General features: G+C 37.0%; 3 protein-coding genes across 3 annotated transcripts; all 3 read right to left on the reverse strand.

The window, feature by feature from the left end:
- Positions 1–380: 380 nt before the first annotated feature.
- Positions 381–4,365, reverse strand: LOC110688940 (transcription factor PRE6-like). Its single transcript, XM_021865688.1, has 2 exons — positions 3,888–4,365; positions 381–889 (listed from the first exon to the last, which is right to left on the reverse strand). The coding sequence occupies exons 1-2, from the start codon at positions 4,008–4,010 to the stop codon at positions 737–739; spliced, it is 276 nt and encodes a 91-aa protein (XP_021721380.1). The 5' UTR covers positions 4,011–4,365; the 3' UTR covers positions 381–736.
- A 6,219-nt stretch (positions 4,366–10,584) lies between these two features.
- Positions 10,585–11,691, reverse strand: LOC110689023. Its single transcript, XM_021865773.1, has one exon. The coding sequence runs from the start codon at positions 11,689–11,691 to the stop codon at positions 10,585–10,587; it is 1,107 nt and encodes a 368-aa protein (XP_021721465.1).
- Positions 11,692–13,386: 1,695 nt separating this feature from the next.
- Positions 13,387–14,691, reverse strand: LOC110689024. The gene has a single exon (XM_021865774.1). It carries the CDS (start codon positions 14,689–14,691, stop codon positions 13,387–13,389), a length of 1,305 nt encoding a protein of 434 aa, XP_021721466.1.
- Positions 14,692–16,047: the final 1,356 nt, after the last annotated feature.

Genomic DNA, 16,047 nt, shown 5'->3' on the forward strand with positions numbered 1-16,047 from the left:
TCAACATCCTCAAAGCCATGTCAAGGTCAGTCAACGGCCCAATCAGCTTGGCCCAGCCCAACTGATTTCCGGGCCCAATCCGCCTCCTTCATTAGCCAAGGTATAAAAGCCAACAATTTGGTCAATTCTTGGTGAGAGTAAGAGTAAGACAAAAGACAATAAGCCTCAAGCAACTAAACTCTTGCACAGCTTTCTCTCTCTAATATACTGACTTAAGCATCGGAGGGGCCTTCCTCGGCGTTCCCCCCGAGGCTAGTTTACGTGTATTTGTTGTGCAGGAAACCTTCGGCTCCGGCGTCGTTCGGACCGAGACCAAGTTCCCTCAAGATAAAAGGATCTTCCGAGATTCGATTGTTTTCATCCGAAACAACTTATAAACACTAATCATACCCCGTGCAAATGATTATGCTCTTTTTACAACATAAAAAGTCATCAAGTCAAAGAAATTATAAAAAACACTAGCTTAACATCTACATAAAGGGCCTAATTGCGTGCAAATTATTATTATTAAAGAGCTTAATTACAGAAGGCCATATTCTATATATATGTATTCGATATATATATATTTGCATTACAAGCTAGATCTAGGTACCTAATGATTCCTAGTCCATGCATGCTTCATTTAGTACGAAATTAATTACTTAATTAATTAATCCTAGCTAGAATAATAGGTAACACTATATAAAAATGAAAGCATTGACCTTAATTAAGATATGTGATCTAATTAATCGATTAATTAATTAAGTAAGCTCCTAATGATTTGTGCCTCTTCACTATCAGCATCAAGTGTGGTTAAGAGCTGTGAAAGACGATCACTAAGATCATCCATTTCCCTTTGTAGATTTCTTATGTAGTTGCAAGTCTCTTGAAGAACTTTTGAAGCCGAAACCTATTAATAAAAAAATAAAAAATAAATCATAATATGGTTAGCAACAATTGACATATGATCCAAAATTTCTTTATTTTATAAAAAAAAAAGTTTGGCCAAAAAAAATGATAATATATGTTGTGAAATATTCAATTATTTTAGAGTTTTATAAGATCAAACTTTTTATATTTTTTAATAAAATTTGATTGTATATATATTATAAGATCAAAGTAGTGCATTGACATGTGTGGCAAGTTTGATTATGTTAATTATTCTTGGATAGAGGAAGTATATATTTTAGAAATTTCTCTAGTTAGGTGGAGCTTACAAAAAAAAATTAAAAACAAAAATCCAACTTTAAAGGTATAATCTAACTAAAAATTGATATGATTGTTTTATTATATAAAACTAAACTAGTAAATTCCTGATTTTCATAAGTAGTTGTCTAACACTCCAACCATCATTTTAATTAACATGACAACAACTTTAAATAAACTTACCATTTTGTAGCTAAATGTTTCTTTTTTAAAAATTAATGGGCAATGATGGTTAACCAAACAAATGTATACAATATCAAGGGTAACTGTGCTTGACCAATTGTGTTTTACCTAAAAAAAGGTAATGTAGAGACTTTATTTAACTCCTTTAAGTTAGGAAGCTTAAAGTTGAAGGTAGGATCGTAAAATATGCTTAAAATATTTGGTTTATCAAAAATGAGACTTCATTAACATTATATAATTCCCATCTAAAGATAAATATATGCTATTAAGGTTTTGATTAAATTAGGGAAATACCTTTAAAGTGTGAAGGATGTTGAACTTTTTGTTTGCATTTCTTTTGGTGACAAAGGTCTTTCTTTGAAGGTTTGTTTATCCTACTAAGAAAAATATATACTTCCTCCGTTTTCTTTTACTTGCAACACTTCCCTAAAAAGGAAATGTCACAATACTTGCAACACACTATAAAAGGAAAGTTACTTTAAGATAAACTATACTATTTCCCTATTTAAAGCACATGACCCACTAAATTACACTTCTAACAACCACTCTTTCTATTTTAAAGTTTATTATATCATGTAAATCCCACGTACCTTTCTTAATTACCGCGATAAAGGGTGTGTTGCATCTAAAAGAAAACGGAGGAAGTATATGATTTACGGATTTTTTACTCCCATAAGGTTGGTGAACCTATCAAAAGATTTAAACACTTTTATCTTTCTAATGAAATAAGATATTTATATGATTTGAGTATTTCTAACTTTAATTTAATTTTTTTTTTTAATGAAATTTCTATATAGTGTAACAAATAAAAAACAAATTTACAAAAAAAAAAAAAAAAAAAAAAAAACTAAAATTGACATTTGATACTAAGAGACTAATTGCATTGTCTTGATCCGTAATTACATAAGCAAAAGAGTTAAAATTTATCATAATGTATTGTTAAGTCACGATCTTTGGCACATTAATTAATATAATTGGTCTAATTTGTAAATATGCATGAGAAAAGGAAAAAAGCTTAGATTTGAGAATCGAGATATTGGCGTATTAAGCTTATTTTTTAAACTTTTTAATAGCTCCAATGACAACTTTCACATTATAATCAAAATAATTTTGTATTATATGAAATCCAAAACTTTATCATACACTCAGATTTACCAGACATCATTGTTTACTTACGTCAATATAATTTTTAGAGCTCATGATAAATAAATGAACAAAAAAAACTGTTCACGGGTGTATGTACTTGCACCTAGGTATACATAACGAATGATCCGATAAATATCTTCTTTGCATTGCATACATTACATGGTAATACGGCATGGTAGAAGTAAGAGAGTGACTTAAAACACACAAAAAATGACCATGAAAACATCACTTTAGGTTGGTTCCTTTTATCTCTTTTTTCATTTAAGGTTATTTTCTTGGTTGTCCTATAGTAGTTGTTAGCTTATACTATTGTACGGCGAAGTTTAGGGCCCAAACGGTTAGAAATTTCATTTAAATAGTAAGTCACGTCGCTTTTAGCCTTTAGCACTTTCTAAGAAATTATTTATCATGGGCATGTGAGCCCTCAATTACTCTCACTACCATAATAACTAATATAACCAACATTTGTATGTATTCACCTCTAAAGAAACTTCCTTGTAACAGTAATTATACAATTTTCTTAAGCAAGCCATTGGTCAATGCCTCAATATAATGGTCGTCAATAACAAGGTAAAAAATTATAATGTATGTTACCTTGGAGTCATCTTCGTATGCAATGACGATTTTACCCTTTGCGTAATATATACCTTTGTATTATTTATTTCAATTTATGTTTAGTCTTACTTCATTAGCATGTTTATCCGCTTAAGGTTAAAAGTGTACTTTCGTCGCCTCAAATTAATGAAAGTGGTATGAGTTATTCATAAAAGGTAGTGTTCAACTTTCTTTTCTTACCATCCAAAAGTAGAAATAAAAACTAAACCTACCTTGGAGCAAATTATTGTTCGAAGGTGTGATAAAAGTTGTAGAAAAATATAAATTCAAAGCAAGATTTTTTCTCATCAATAGAACAAGTCAATATTAGTTGGCTTTGAACAATTCTTATGAAAAGTGGTTGAATTATGTGAAGCATTATAACTACTAAGATAAAAAGTCAAAATTATGGTTACTCAAATATATATAAGTGTAAAACTGTAGTAATATCTTGATAGAACTATCCACCACAATTTTCAGTTAAATTAGTTATATATATTTCTCAAGCTTATGTATATATAGGCTTCATTTCTTTCGATCACCTAAATAAGTAATGTTCTTCATTGTCACACTAATATGAACTTATCTAAACTTACAAAAACGTATATATAAATCATTTTATACTACATTGTTAAAGAAAACTACATCTTACATGTTAGTAGTTAGCACAACATTGGCATTGTTCAAGAGAGCATCATATATAACTATCTAGTACAACGTACAAACTTGCAAACCATCTCGAGGATGAAGCTATAAAATACATAGTTAGGATAGCTTACCTTGTTGGAACGACGTTGGCGAACCTCAGGAACTAGTTGTTGCAACTTTGAGACAAGTTGAATGATTTGATCATCGGAGATTCCTGAACTTCCTGATTGCTGCCTTGACCTTCTGCTAGACATTGTCTCTTAATGTATCGTAAAAACCTGGCCAACGGATGAACACCCGAGAATCGAAGTAATAAGCTAATTAAGTAAACTTAGTTAAGCTAGGTTAGCTAGTAGTTCTTGCTAATGTAAGTGACAAAAATGAGCATAGAAAAATGTAGGAGAATCTTTGGAAAAATGAAGTTGAACAAGCAAGGTTATAACTTTATAATATAAGGTGGACTATACATGAAAAATAAAATAAATAGAAAAGGTAAGAGTATAAATTGATAATTAAGAAGAAAGAAGGACCACAAAGATAAATGTACAATTACAATAGACAGCGATGTTGGTAGTGTAGAAGACATGTGGGTAGAACCAAAAGATGAAGTTAAGAAGAAAGTGGCATTATATTTGAGTGTAATTTTATGTTCCCAACTTAGGGTTTAAGTTCAAGTGGGCTTAAATACAAGTGTTTGTGAATAAGCTAACAAAAGTGGGCCTTAAAATTTGTGTTATGAATCAATTAATGTTAGACAAAGTCCCATGTGATCATTGAATATAGGAGGGCAAGGATAGATTGGATTGGATCTTCTCCAATGAGAAACTCTAAATCTAACATTATACAAGTACATAATTACATGTATATTTAAACATACCATAGGATAAAATTAAGATTTTATTCACTTCACCTAAAAAATAATATCAAGTAAAAATAAGTAACATTTAGACCGTTCAGTCCACCTTACAAAAATATTCAATAAATATAATTTCAGTTCAGTGAAAATTAATTCATTTCAGCAAAAATCAGTAACTCTAAAAAAAGGTATAATAGAGAATCAGTAAATGTAATTTCAGTTCAGCAAATTAATTTCACTTCAATAAAATTAATTTTAGTTCAGTAAAATAATCTAATTAAGTTCAGCAAAATAATTTAAGTTCAATAAAATTAATTTTAGTTCAACAAAAATAAGGTGAAATGAACGAGTCTCAGTAAATATTAATTTAAGTTTAGGAAAAAACAAGTTAAGTTCAATACAAAGAACAAATTTATTAGCGAATTAGGAAAACTAAATTTCACCCGATAGAAATATTGTGCCATTAAAATAATAATTTAAGAAAAATTAATCTAAATGTATATAATGGATTTTCTCAAAAAAAAATTAAATAAATAAATGTATATAATGGATTAACTAAGGTTAGTTTTCTTTTTATTTTGTTGTTACTCCATATTTTAATATTTCCATATATGCTAAAACAAGGATCATGGAAGAAAGTTAAGTGAAAGATTCCTAGATTTCAGGGCATTTAATTAGGGCAAGGATGGTGGGAAAGAGAGGGTGTTTAAGTCAACGTACACATGCCATGCTTGGACGTGGAGTGAATTAGTGATTACATGGTACTTGATGAAGAGTTAAATATAAACACGGATGTTCATACTTATACAACCTTCCTTCTTTTTCAAACTTCTTTCTCAATCAACCTTCCCATAATATCCATCCCCATCCTCATCCATGTCCTTATTCTTTTACTTTCATTTCGACATAGATGTTCCATAATGTATAACTGTGTATGTTAGCTAGCTCAATTGATGAATTTTATCTAAAAAAAGTAACTCGAAAATGTATTTCTCTAGAGAGAAAAAAAAAATCTACTCTTAAGCTTTAACTATCACGAAAATAACTAGTCTAGATAGTAATAAAGGTGCAATTGGATGAGAGAGTGATGGCGGTGATTGTAATGGAGGGACAATGACAATATATTGACAATGGGGTTTGTGGACCATTTAAAGGTGAAGTAGCTTAGAAACTTATTCCTATAGATTGAAAAAGAAACCTTAAATACATGTTTTTTAGATTGCTTTGTCACGAAACAACCCTAACATTAGTAGAGATACAAAAAATGTTAGTAGATGATAGTAGGAGTTTATAATGGAGAGGCAATGGCAATAACAAGGGGAAGTTGGGTATTTTTTTTGGGGGGGGGGGGGAGGGTTGTAGACCAAATTAAACAAAGGTTAACTTTTAACAGGTAGCATTATAAGAGTAAAAGTAATGTACACTATTTAAAGATAACTTGTACAAAACAGACATATTGTACAATTTAACCTCAATTTAGTCAACCTTTTAAAAAGTGAAATTTTATGTATTTGAAATGACTAATTTGTATACAAAACATCTATTATGCACAAGACATAATGATAATATATTTGTTCTTTCAGTTATTGATTATAAAATGGGTTTTCTAAATTTAAAAGGCTGTAAATAGAAGGTAAACTCATTAGATTAATTTGGCAACATATAAACTAGGATCCTTTTACCCCGAATGTTCCTTTCGAAAGGTACACTTTGTTTAGGCAAATCTCAGCTAGGACATCTAAGAATTTGTTAGGGTTTGAGGGGTAATAACAATCATTCCACCAATAATATATAAAGCAATTTAGAACGATAACAAGGCAGTAAATAAGCAATAAATAAGCAATAAGTATTCAATAAGATCAAAGAGACAAGTTTGGAGACACAATACTAAGTAAGGACAGGCTTCCTTGTTCAACAGGAATGCAGATCCGTAGACAAAAGTAGAATAACTAGCTTATATTTAAATGTGAGTGAGCGTACATAAGTGTTATAATGTCAGACTTTTCCTATTTATACCTAGGAACTCCTAGGGTTAATAGATATTGAAAATATATTCAAAGTGTAGGAGATCTCTTTAATTTATTCTCTTCCTTGTTCTGTAGGTATATTTTTGGCTAGTATCTTCTTGATTGATATTCTTGATCTCACTTTCTTTACTTGTTTCAATTGAGTCGCTTTGTCTAATTCGTTGTACTTCTTGATCATGGAGTGGTGTCCTAAATGTACTGGGTCGTATATTCATACGAGCCCAACCATTGCCCCTAATTTTTATTTTCAAGTATTGAAGGTGAAAATTACCTAAAGAAGCCGTTGAGGGATTTTCGAATTTTTGGAAGTTATTTCAACGGTTAACAAAAATAAAGAGCGTGGTGGCGGTTTTAAGGCAATTTCCTCGGTAATCGTGAAGTGCGGTTTATTTCTTCTGCCAGTATTTATTTAGTGTGCAGGCTCTTGTCTAGTCACTTTACTCTTTGCCCCGATTTCGAATTTCTTCAGGTATTTTCTCTTTCCTCTCTGTTCTTCCCTGTTTCTTTACTTCTTTGCTTCTCTTGTGTTGTTGTGATGGGCGATACTATGAGAGTAGTGTTTGCTGGGGTTGACAAGGGTGTGAAGAAGCCGTCTTTGGTTGCGTAGAATGTCTTCCCTGCTAAGGATGTTTATCCTTCAACAGTGACAAAGGAGGAGGTTCAAAAGATTGTTGTAGTTGCGCGATTTCCTGATGGAGTGGTGGTGAAAATTCCATCGTCTAGGGAAAGAGCTGACTGGACTGCCCCTGGTTGGGTCTGCTTTTTTGAGTGTCCCTTTGTGATTGGGCATACCTTCCCTTTCTCCCCCCTTGTTCGTCAATTTCTGTCTAGGGTTAGGGTTTCGCCTTGTCAGTTGTTGCCCCAAACTTGGAGGGTTTTGAGAATTCTCAATTTGCTAAGTGTGAAATTGGGTATAGAACTTGATGTGAGGGATTTATGCTATCCTTATACTATTAGGACCGGTGGTAAGGGTCGGGTTGGTCTCCGTTTGAAGGATGGTGTTGGCCCTTTGGTGACTGACTTGGAGAAGGCGTTTGACAAGAAGTGGTATCACAAGTTTTTCTTTGTGAGGATTGACACGTTGGGTGATGATTGTGATATTTTTATTGACACTGTTGAGGCTGAAGGTATTTTATTTTCTTGTTTTTTTGTGTCTTGCTTTCCTTCTTTGTTGATTTGTGCTTATTTGCTTGATGGTTGCAGTGAGTAAGTTGAAGCAACGCTCTCAATCTCCATCTTTGGTTGATAAGCTGTACGAGTTGAGTGTGGACGAGAGATCTTTCATCAAATTGACACAGCCCGAGGCAGTTATCCCGATAGAGTCCCTGGATGATTCTGATTCTGAACGGAAGGTCGCTCCTGCTATGTCTCAAGGTTTGTATTCCTTTTTGTTGTCCCTACACCTTGTTGTTGTGCTGCTCTTGTTTGCAAATCTGCTTGTGGTATGTCGATTACGTTTTTTTATGTTGTTGTTGGAAAGTGATTATTGTCCTCCTGTTTGCTTTTCCTTTTAGGGTTAATCTATATGCACTGTTAGGTTTGTTGTATTTGTGCTTCTTACGCTTCTTATAAAATCCGTTATTGTTCCTTATAGACCTTGTTGTACTTTTTGCTGTATTCCCTTTTGAATTTGTCCTATTTCTTGTAGATACTTCTCGGTCGTTGAGGTCTCATGAATTGCTTAGTTCTTCTTCTATCTTGGGTCGCATTAGATCACGGTCCTCTTCTAAGGGTTCAGAGGACGTCCCTGCTCTAGCTAATGTGAAGCCTCTAAGGAGTGCTCCTCCTCCACTCCCTCCTCGTACCAATCTTAAGAGGAAGCTTGAGATTCCTGCTGACGTTGATGCTGCTGACTTCTCTTATGATTCTCTGGCTCCCCATGTGGGTAATTTGCTCTTCCCAGCCTTCAAGGAGCGCCAGTCCTCGTAGACTTTCGCTGACCTTTCTCAAGAGGCTGTCGCGCAGTCATTCCAGGTATAGTATACTCCTTTAAAAAAAATCGGAAAATCAATTTGGGTGTCCCTTTGTGTCTCCTAACCTTGTTGTGATATTCTGTAGAGTTTTCAGTCGTGCCTTGGTGTGTTGAGCAAGGTGTCAGAGTTCACTCAGGCTTATGTTGTTATGAAGAAGGAGCGTGATGCCCTTGTTGATAAGTATAAGGTTGCCACTGATGCTTTGAAGGCTGAAAGGACCAAGTACAAGCAATGCCTTGCAGATCGAGATGCGCTGAAGGGTACTCCGAAGGAGGCTGCAAACGACTCTATTGATGCAGCTAGTTATTATTTTGGAAAGGCGCGCTTGGAGATGATGGAGGATTATCAGCAAGGGAAGCACGGGGCATGGGACTATGATGCTGAGAAGTCTGCCTTTGATTAAACTTTCCCTACAGGGTCTGCTGCTCCTGGTACCTTGCTGCTAGCCTATGCTGATGAAGAGGTTGATTCTCCCATGAACGAGGATGCCAAGGATGGTCCTGAAGATTCCAAGTCTGCTGCTGAAGAGAATGTCCCTACTGATAACACTGGGGAAAATTAGTTTCCATGTGGCTGTGTCACCTGTGAACAATATTTAAGTTTCTTTGAAGAATGTTTGTTTTTATTGCCCTAGTGCAGTTGGATAATTTGTTTTGTTTTTGTGCTGCCTTGTTGCAGCTGGATGATTTGCTTATTTTGTTGCTTTTCGCAACTAAGTATTCTTACTTCTTTTGCTATGTTGTGCTTGTATTTCTTATTGCATCACAGTTGTATTACAGTTGTAGTATGTACGTAACATTGCTTACGTGTGTGTGCTGCTAGTGCTTTGCTCCTTGCAGGGATAGATAGTTGTCGTCTTCTTGTGCTTTGTATGGCAGCGTAGCTGTTTGTCCTTGCAAAACAGAATTGGGTGAGGGGTGGCCGTGGTTTCCCCAACGGCCCTCCGATGCCAAAGTCAGTACTCGTAATGAATATAAATTGAATTGACAAAGTTTTGGTGAAGAAGAGTACCTGTCGTGCTACCTTTGGCTGTTAGAGATTTTTGTTTTTTTTTTTGTTTTTTTTTTTGTTTTTTTTTTGTGTTTTTGTTGCTTTCTTGTTTTTTTTTTTTGTATTTTGTATTTTTGTAAAAAGAAAACGAAATTGAAATGATTAATATGTACCTTTTCTCTTCAGAAATGATAGAGTTTTAGATGTGTTGCGTTCCAACTTCTTTGTACCTCTTTTCCTTCTGCGCTCTTGAGTCTCTAGGCTCCATTGCCTACTACCTTGATGATTTTGTATGGTCCTTCCCAGTTGGGCGCTAGTTTTCCTGCGTTTACTTCTCTGGTATTTTCGTACACCTTTCTGAGGACCCAATCTCCTAATTTGAAAACTTTCACTCTGACATTCTTGTTGAAGGACCTTGCTACTTCTTGCTGGTAGGCTGTCATCCTCATTCTTGCGTCTTCCCTTAGTTCCTCTATCGTGTCTAGGTTATACATTAGTTCAGCTTGGCTTCTTTCTTCTGTCATCAACCCATACCTTGCTGTGGGGACTTCCACTTTTGTTGGGATTACTGCTTCAAATCCGTACACTAATGAAATGGGGGTGTGACCCGTTGCGCCCTTTGGGGTTGTTCTGTCTACCCACAATATGTTGGGTAGTTCATCAGCCTACTTCCCTTTTGCTCCTTCTAGCCTCTTCTTCATGTTGCTTATTAGGACCTTATTGCTTGACTCTGCTTGTCCATTTGCTTGCAAGTACCTTGGTGTAGACGTGATGAGGGAGATGTTCCATTCTTTACAGAACTTTGCGGTTTTGTTGCTGATGAACTGGGACCCGTTGTCTGTAATGATCTCTGCTGGTAATCCAAATCTGCTTAGGATGTTCCTTTTGATAAATGAGATGACGTGTTTATCCTTGATTTCCTTGTATGCTTCTGCTACGATCCATTTTGAGAAGTAATCTGTCATTGCTAAGAAGTACATCTTTACGATGGAGGTAATTTTACAATGTCCATTCCCCACTTCATGAATGGCCAAGGTGTCAATGTGGGGTGCAACTCTTCAGATGGTTTATGTGTTAAAGGTGCGTGTTTCTGGCATGCTAGGCATTTCTTGGCAAATTCTGCGGCTTCCTTTCGCATGCTAGGCCAGTAGTATCCCATCCCGAGTGCCCTGTTGGCCAGATTTCTTCCTCCTGAATGGTTTCCGCATTTCCCACTGTGTAGGGACTGTAGGACCTGCTGCGCTTCTTCATTTTCTAAGCATCGTAAGAAGGGACCTGCTACAGACATTTTGAAGAGTACGTTGCTGATTAGGCAATACTTTGATGCCCTTAGGGCAAGTGCTGAGGCTGCTACTTTCCCTGCTGGTACTATTTTGTCCTGGAGATAATCTTTGAGAGGTTTCGTCCAACTGCTCTCTTCCTCCCCTACAGGGTCTGTTTGGATTTCGTGGACATTCATAGTTGCTTCCTTTTCTATAGCTGGAGAAAGTACGTGTACTAGGGGGATTGCTCTGAATTCTTCAGGGTTAATATTTGACCCCAAGTTTGCCAGGGCGTCTGCTTCAGTGTTTAAGTTCCTGGGTACTTGGTCTATCTTGAATTCCTTAAACCCCTTAATAAGCCTTCTTGTGACTTCTAGGTAGGCTATCATCCTGGCGTCCTTTGCTGCGTATTCCTCATTGATTTGATTTACCATGAGTAAGGAATCTGAGATTACCTCTAGATGTTGTATTTTCATATCTCTTGCGACAGTTAACCCTGTGATTAGTGCTTCATACTCGGCCTCATTGTTGGTGGCTTTGAAGTTACATCTTATTGCTCGTGCTAATTTGTCTCTCTGTGGTGATGTCAGTACCACTCCTAGGCCTACGCCGCGTATGTTTGTTGCATCATCTGTATGGAGTGTCCATTTCTGCGTAGCCTTTGGTTCTTGTAAGGCCAAAACTTCTTTCTGTGCTTCTTCCTCAAGGGCTGGGCTGAAATCTACTACAAAGTCTGCTAGAGCTTGTGACTTGATTGCGGTTCTAGGCTCATGTTGTATATCGTACCTACTCAGATGTAGGGCCCATTTCTCCATCCTTCCCGACATTTCTGGCTTTCTCATGATGGCCTTGATGGGGTAGTTGGTCCGTACTCGTAAAGAGTGGCTTTCAAAGTACGGACGTAGCTTTGTTGAAGCAGTAACTAAAGCTAAAATGATTTTTTCTAAGGATGCGTACCTCGTTTCCGCACTGAGTAGGGTTTTGTTTACGTAATAGATCGGAAATTGCTCTTTGTCTTCTTCTCTGGTGAGGACTCCGCTGATCGTCCCTTCTGATACTGCGAGGTTCAATTGGAGTGGCTCCCCTTCTTTAGATTTAGAGAGTATCAACGGGTTGGCCAAGTATTCTTTTAACTTTTAAAAAGCTTCGTCGTGCTCTTGTTCCCATTTGAATTCCTTATTCTTGTTCAGGACTTCGTAAAAGGCTCTATTCTTGTCTGAAGATTTTGAGATGAACCTGTTCAGTGCTGCAATTTTCCCTGTTAAGCTTTGTACCTCCTTCTTTGACTTTGGTCGCTCCAGATCCAGGATGGCTTTAACTTGGTCCGGGGTGGCTTCAATTCCTCTTTGCGTTACCATGTATCCTAAGAACTTTCCTGACTGAACTCTGAATGTGCACTTTGTAGGATTTAACTTCATGTCGTATTGCTTCAAGATAGAGAAGGCTTCTCTAAGGTCTTTGACATGATTGGCTGCCTTCTTGGATTTTACTACCATGTCGTCTATGTAGACCTCCATTGTATTTTCGATCTGTTCCTCAAACATCTTGTTCACCAACCTCTGGTATGTCGCTCCTGCGTTCTTCAATCCAAAAGGCATTACCTTGTAGCAGTAGACTCCCTGACTAGTGATGAAAGCGGTTTTTTCCTGGTCATCTTTATGCATTAGGATTTTATTGTACCCACTGTATGCGTCCATGAAGGATAGCAGCTCGTGCCCTGCTGTTGCATCTACCATGGCATCAATGTGAGGTAATGGGAACGGATCCTTTGGGCAGGCCTTGTTGATGTCTGTAAAGTTGATACAGATTCGCCAGTTTCCGTTCTTCTTTTTGACGACCACTACGTTAGCAAGCCATTCTGGGTACTTTACTTCTCTAATTTTTCTTGTCTTCAGCAAGTTTTGGATTTCCTCATTGATGACCTTGTTCCTTTTTGGCGCAAATTTTCTTCTTTTCTACTTTACTAGCGTATGCATTGGGTCTACGTTCAGTTTGTGGGTGATCACGTCTGGGGGAATTCCCTTCATGTCTTCATGAGTCCAAGAGAATGCATCTTTTTCTTCCTCTAAGAAATCATAAATTTGCTGACGAAGATCTGAATTCAATTCTGACCATATTCTGACTTTCTGGTCTGGGTGATTGGGGTTCAGCTGGACTTCTGCGGCTTCTTGTTCTTCTGCTATACTCAGTTTTTCTTAGCCCAGCTGACCCTCTGATTGCTATGTCGAACCTTTCTCTGCAGAGGTTGCTTTCAGGGTTATCTTGTAACATTCTTTAGCTTCCTTAGGGTCTCCTTTGATTTCTTGAATGCCCCACCTGGTAGGGAATTTAATGACTTGATGATATGTGGAGGAAATAACTCTCATCTCATGTATCCATAGTCTGCCTAGAATCTTGTTGTACGATGATAAGGTGTCGATCACTAGGAACTTGACTTGTAAATTGACACCTTTTGCATAGGTGGCTAATGTGATCTCCCCACTTGTCTTCTTTGTTTCCCCACTGAATCCTACCAGCATTGTTTACTTGTTGATGATGTTCTTTTCATCGATGTTCATGTGCTTCAAGGTATCAAGCATGATGATGTTTGCAGAGCTTCCATTGTTAACAAGGATTCTCTTGATCATATAGTTTCCAACTGGGAGCGAAATTACCAGGCCGTCATGATGGCCTTCCACTGCATCGCTCTCTTCGAACATGATAGGGATCTCCATTTTTGACCTTTCCCTTCTGTCAGACTGATCCTTGTTGCTTTCTTTCGCATGCTGCTTCGCTGCTGAGTATGTTAGGCCGCATACTTCTAAACCTCCTGATATGAAGCAGATGGTTTTGACAATGGGAGGAGGAGGTGGGGGGCCACCTTGTATGGACTCTTTTTCCCTTCCTGGGGCCTCGGATCTGTCTGATAGGAGTTCTTTGAGATATCCTTTCTTCAACAAGTAAGCAACCTCCTTTCTTAGCGCAACGCATTCATCGGTTGTATGGCCAATATCTGAATGGAAATCGCACCATCTTGATGGATCTTTTTTCTCTCCAGGCCTGTCACTCTTTCTAGGCCACTGCACGGTGTCTCCCATCTTGTTCAGGCTCCTAATTACTCCTGCAAGGTTAACATTGAAACAATATTCATGCAATTTAGGTGGGAGTTCAGGATCTTCCCTGCAATCTGAGAATTTCTCCTCGACAGTATTGACTGATCCTTCATCAAAGCGGGAACGCTGATACAGTTTGAATTGATGGTCTCTCCTGGGAAAGTTGTTGTTCCTTCTTGATTGGCGATCCGGCTCTGGGGTCTTTCTTGCATAGACATCTTCTTCAAATCTGACTTGAGCCATAGCTTTGGCTTGCACATCCTCGAAGGTCGTACAGGGATATTTGGTCAACTCTTTGTAGATCTTACTATGGTCTAGCAAACCTCTTCTGAATGATTCGATTGTTGTAGGAGCATCGCATTTTTGTATCCCAATCTTCTCCCTGTTGAACCTGTTAAGATAGTCCCTCAAGGATTCTCCGTGTCTTTGCACAACACGGTACAGATCTGAGGATTGCTTCTCGATTTTTCTGCTACTAGCAAATTGAATCTTGAATAGATTCACCATTCTTGCAAAAGATCGAATTGTCCCATTATCTAAATTAATGAACCAAGTTAGGGTTGGACCTGATAACGTGGATCCAAAGCCTTTGCACATGATGGCTTCTCTAATCTCTCTAGGGATTGAGCTCGTCATCATCTTTTGCTTGTAAAGGGACACGTGCTCATCAGGGTCCGTTGTTCCATTGTACATGGCCATGTTGGGTGTGCTGAACCTTTTTGGCACTTCTACCATGGCGATCTCTTCTAAGAAAGGAGACTATATATAGCCATCCGCTGCTTCTTCTTCCATGGGCTTTGACACTCTAGGGATTTTGGCGATCTAGGCCTCAAATGCCTTGAGGTACTCCTTAACCACCTTCTCTATTTTTCCCTGCTCAGTTCCTTCATGTCTTTCCTTCTTGAGAGTTCCTGCATCCAGATAATCTAGTTCTAGGGGAATTTCCCTACTGTTAGATCCTTTTTCCCCGTTAGGGGTGTGGAAGGTTCCAGACATATCAAGCTGCATGGCTATACTTTCGGTACTTTTTCTGTTGTTAACGGTTTTAGATGCAACTGATTATATTTGGCTACAGAGGGCTTCATTTTGTTTAGTTAAGCTAGTGAGTTTGGCTTCGGTTTGAACCTTTTGGGCCAACAATGTTTCGATTTGGCTTTTCTGCTGGTCTAAGTTTTGACGGAATGCGTTCATTCCTTCATTGATTTCGGCAATGGTAAAGGGTACTGGCTGTCCAGACATGGTGATTGTCTCGCTTTTTGGTGAATTGGTAGGTTAATTGATTATCAGGCCCACGGTGGGCGCCAAATTGTTTAGGCAAATCTCATCTAGGACATCTAAGAATTTTCTAGCGTTTGAGGGGTAATAACAATCATTCCACCAATAATATATAAAGCAATTTAGAACGATAACAAGGCAGTAAATAAGCAATAAATAAGCAATAATTATTCAATAAGATCAAAGAGACAAGTTTAGAGACACAATACTGAGTAAGGACAGGCTTCCTTGTTCAACAGGAATGCAGATCCATAGACAAAAGTAGAATAACTAGCTTATATTTAAATGTGAGTGAGCATACATAAGTTTTATAATGTCAGAATTTTCCTATTTATACCTAGGAACTCCTAGGGTTACATAGATATTGAAAATATATTCAAAGTGTAGGAGATCTCTTTAATTTATTCTCTTCCTTGTTCTGTAGGTATATTTTTGGCAAGTATCTTCTTGATTGATATTCTTGGTCTCGCTTTCTTTACTTGTTTCAATCGAGCCGCTTTGTCTAATTCGTTATACTTTTTGATCATGGAGTGGTGCCCAAAATGTACTGGGTCATATATTCATACGGGCCCAACACACTTACTTTTTTTTTTCCTCGTATTATTTATATTTTATTCATATATTTCATTACATGTTTTACAAATGCTAACGCATTGCCTATATGTTTGAATGTTACACCTTGATGGATTGCATTATTACATTTTACATACATACTCTGTAATCACCCGCTAGTATAAGATATACTTAAGTCAATTTTTAGCTGTTCCCCGTTAACTTTTGACATATTATTTGTTAGTTGAGATGAACACTACAAGA

This window comes from Chenopodium quinoa, unplaced genomic scaffold (genome assembly GCF_001683475.1).
Source record: "Chenopodium quinoa cultivar QQ74 unplaced genomic scaffold, ASM168347v1, whole genome shotgun sequence".
Taxonomy (NCBI): Eukaryota; Viridiplantae; Streptophyta; class Magnoliopsida; order Caryophyllales; family Amaranthaceae; genus Chenopodium; species Chenopodium quinoa.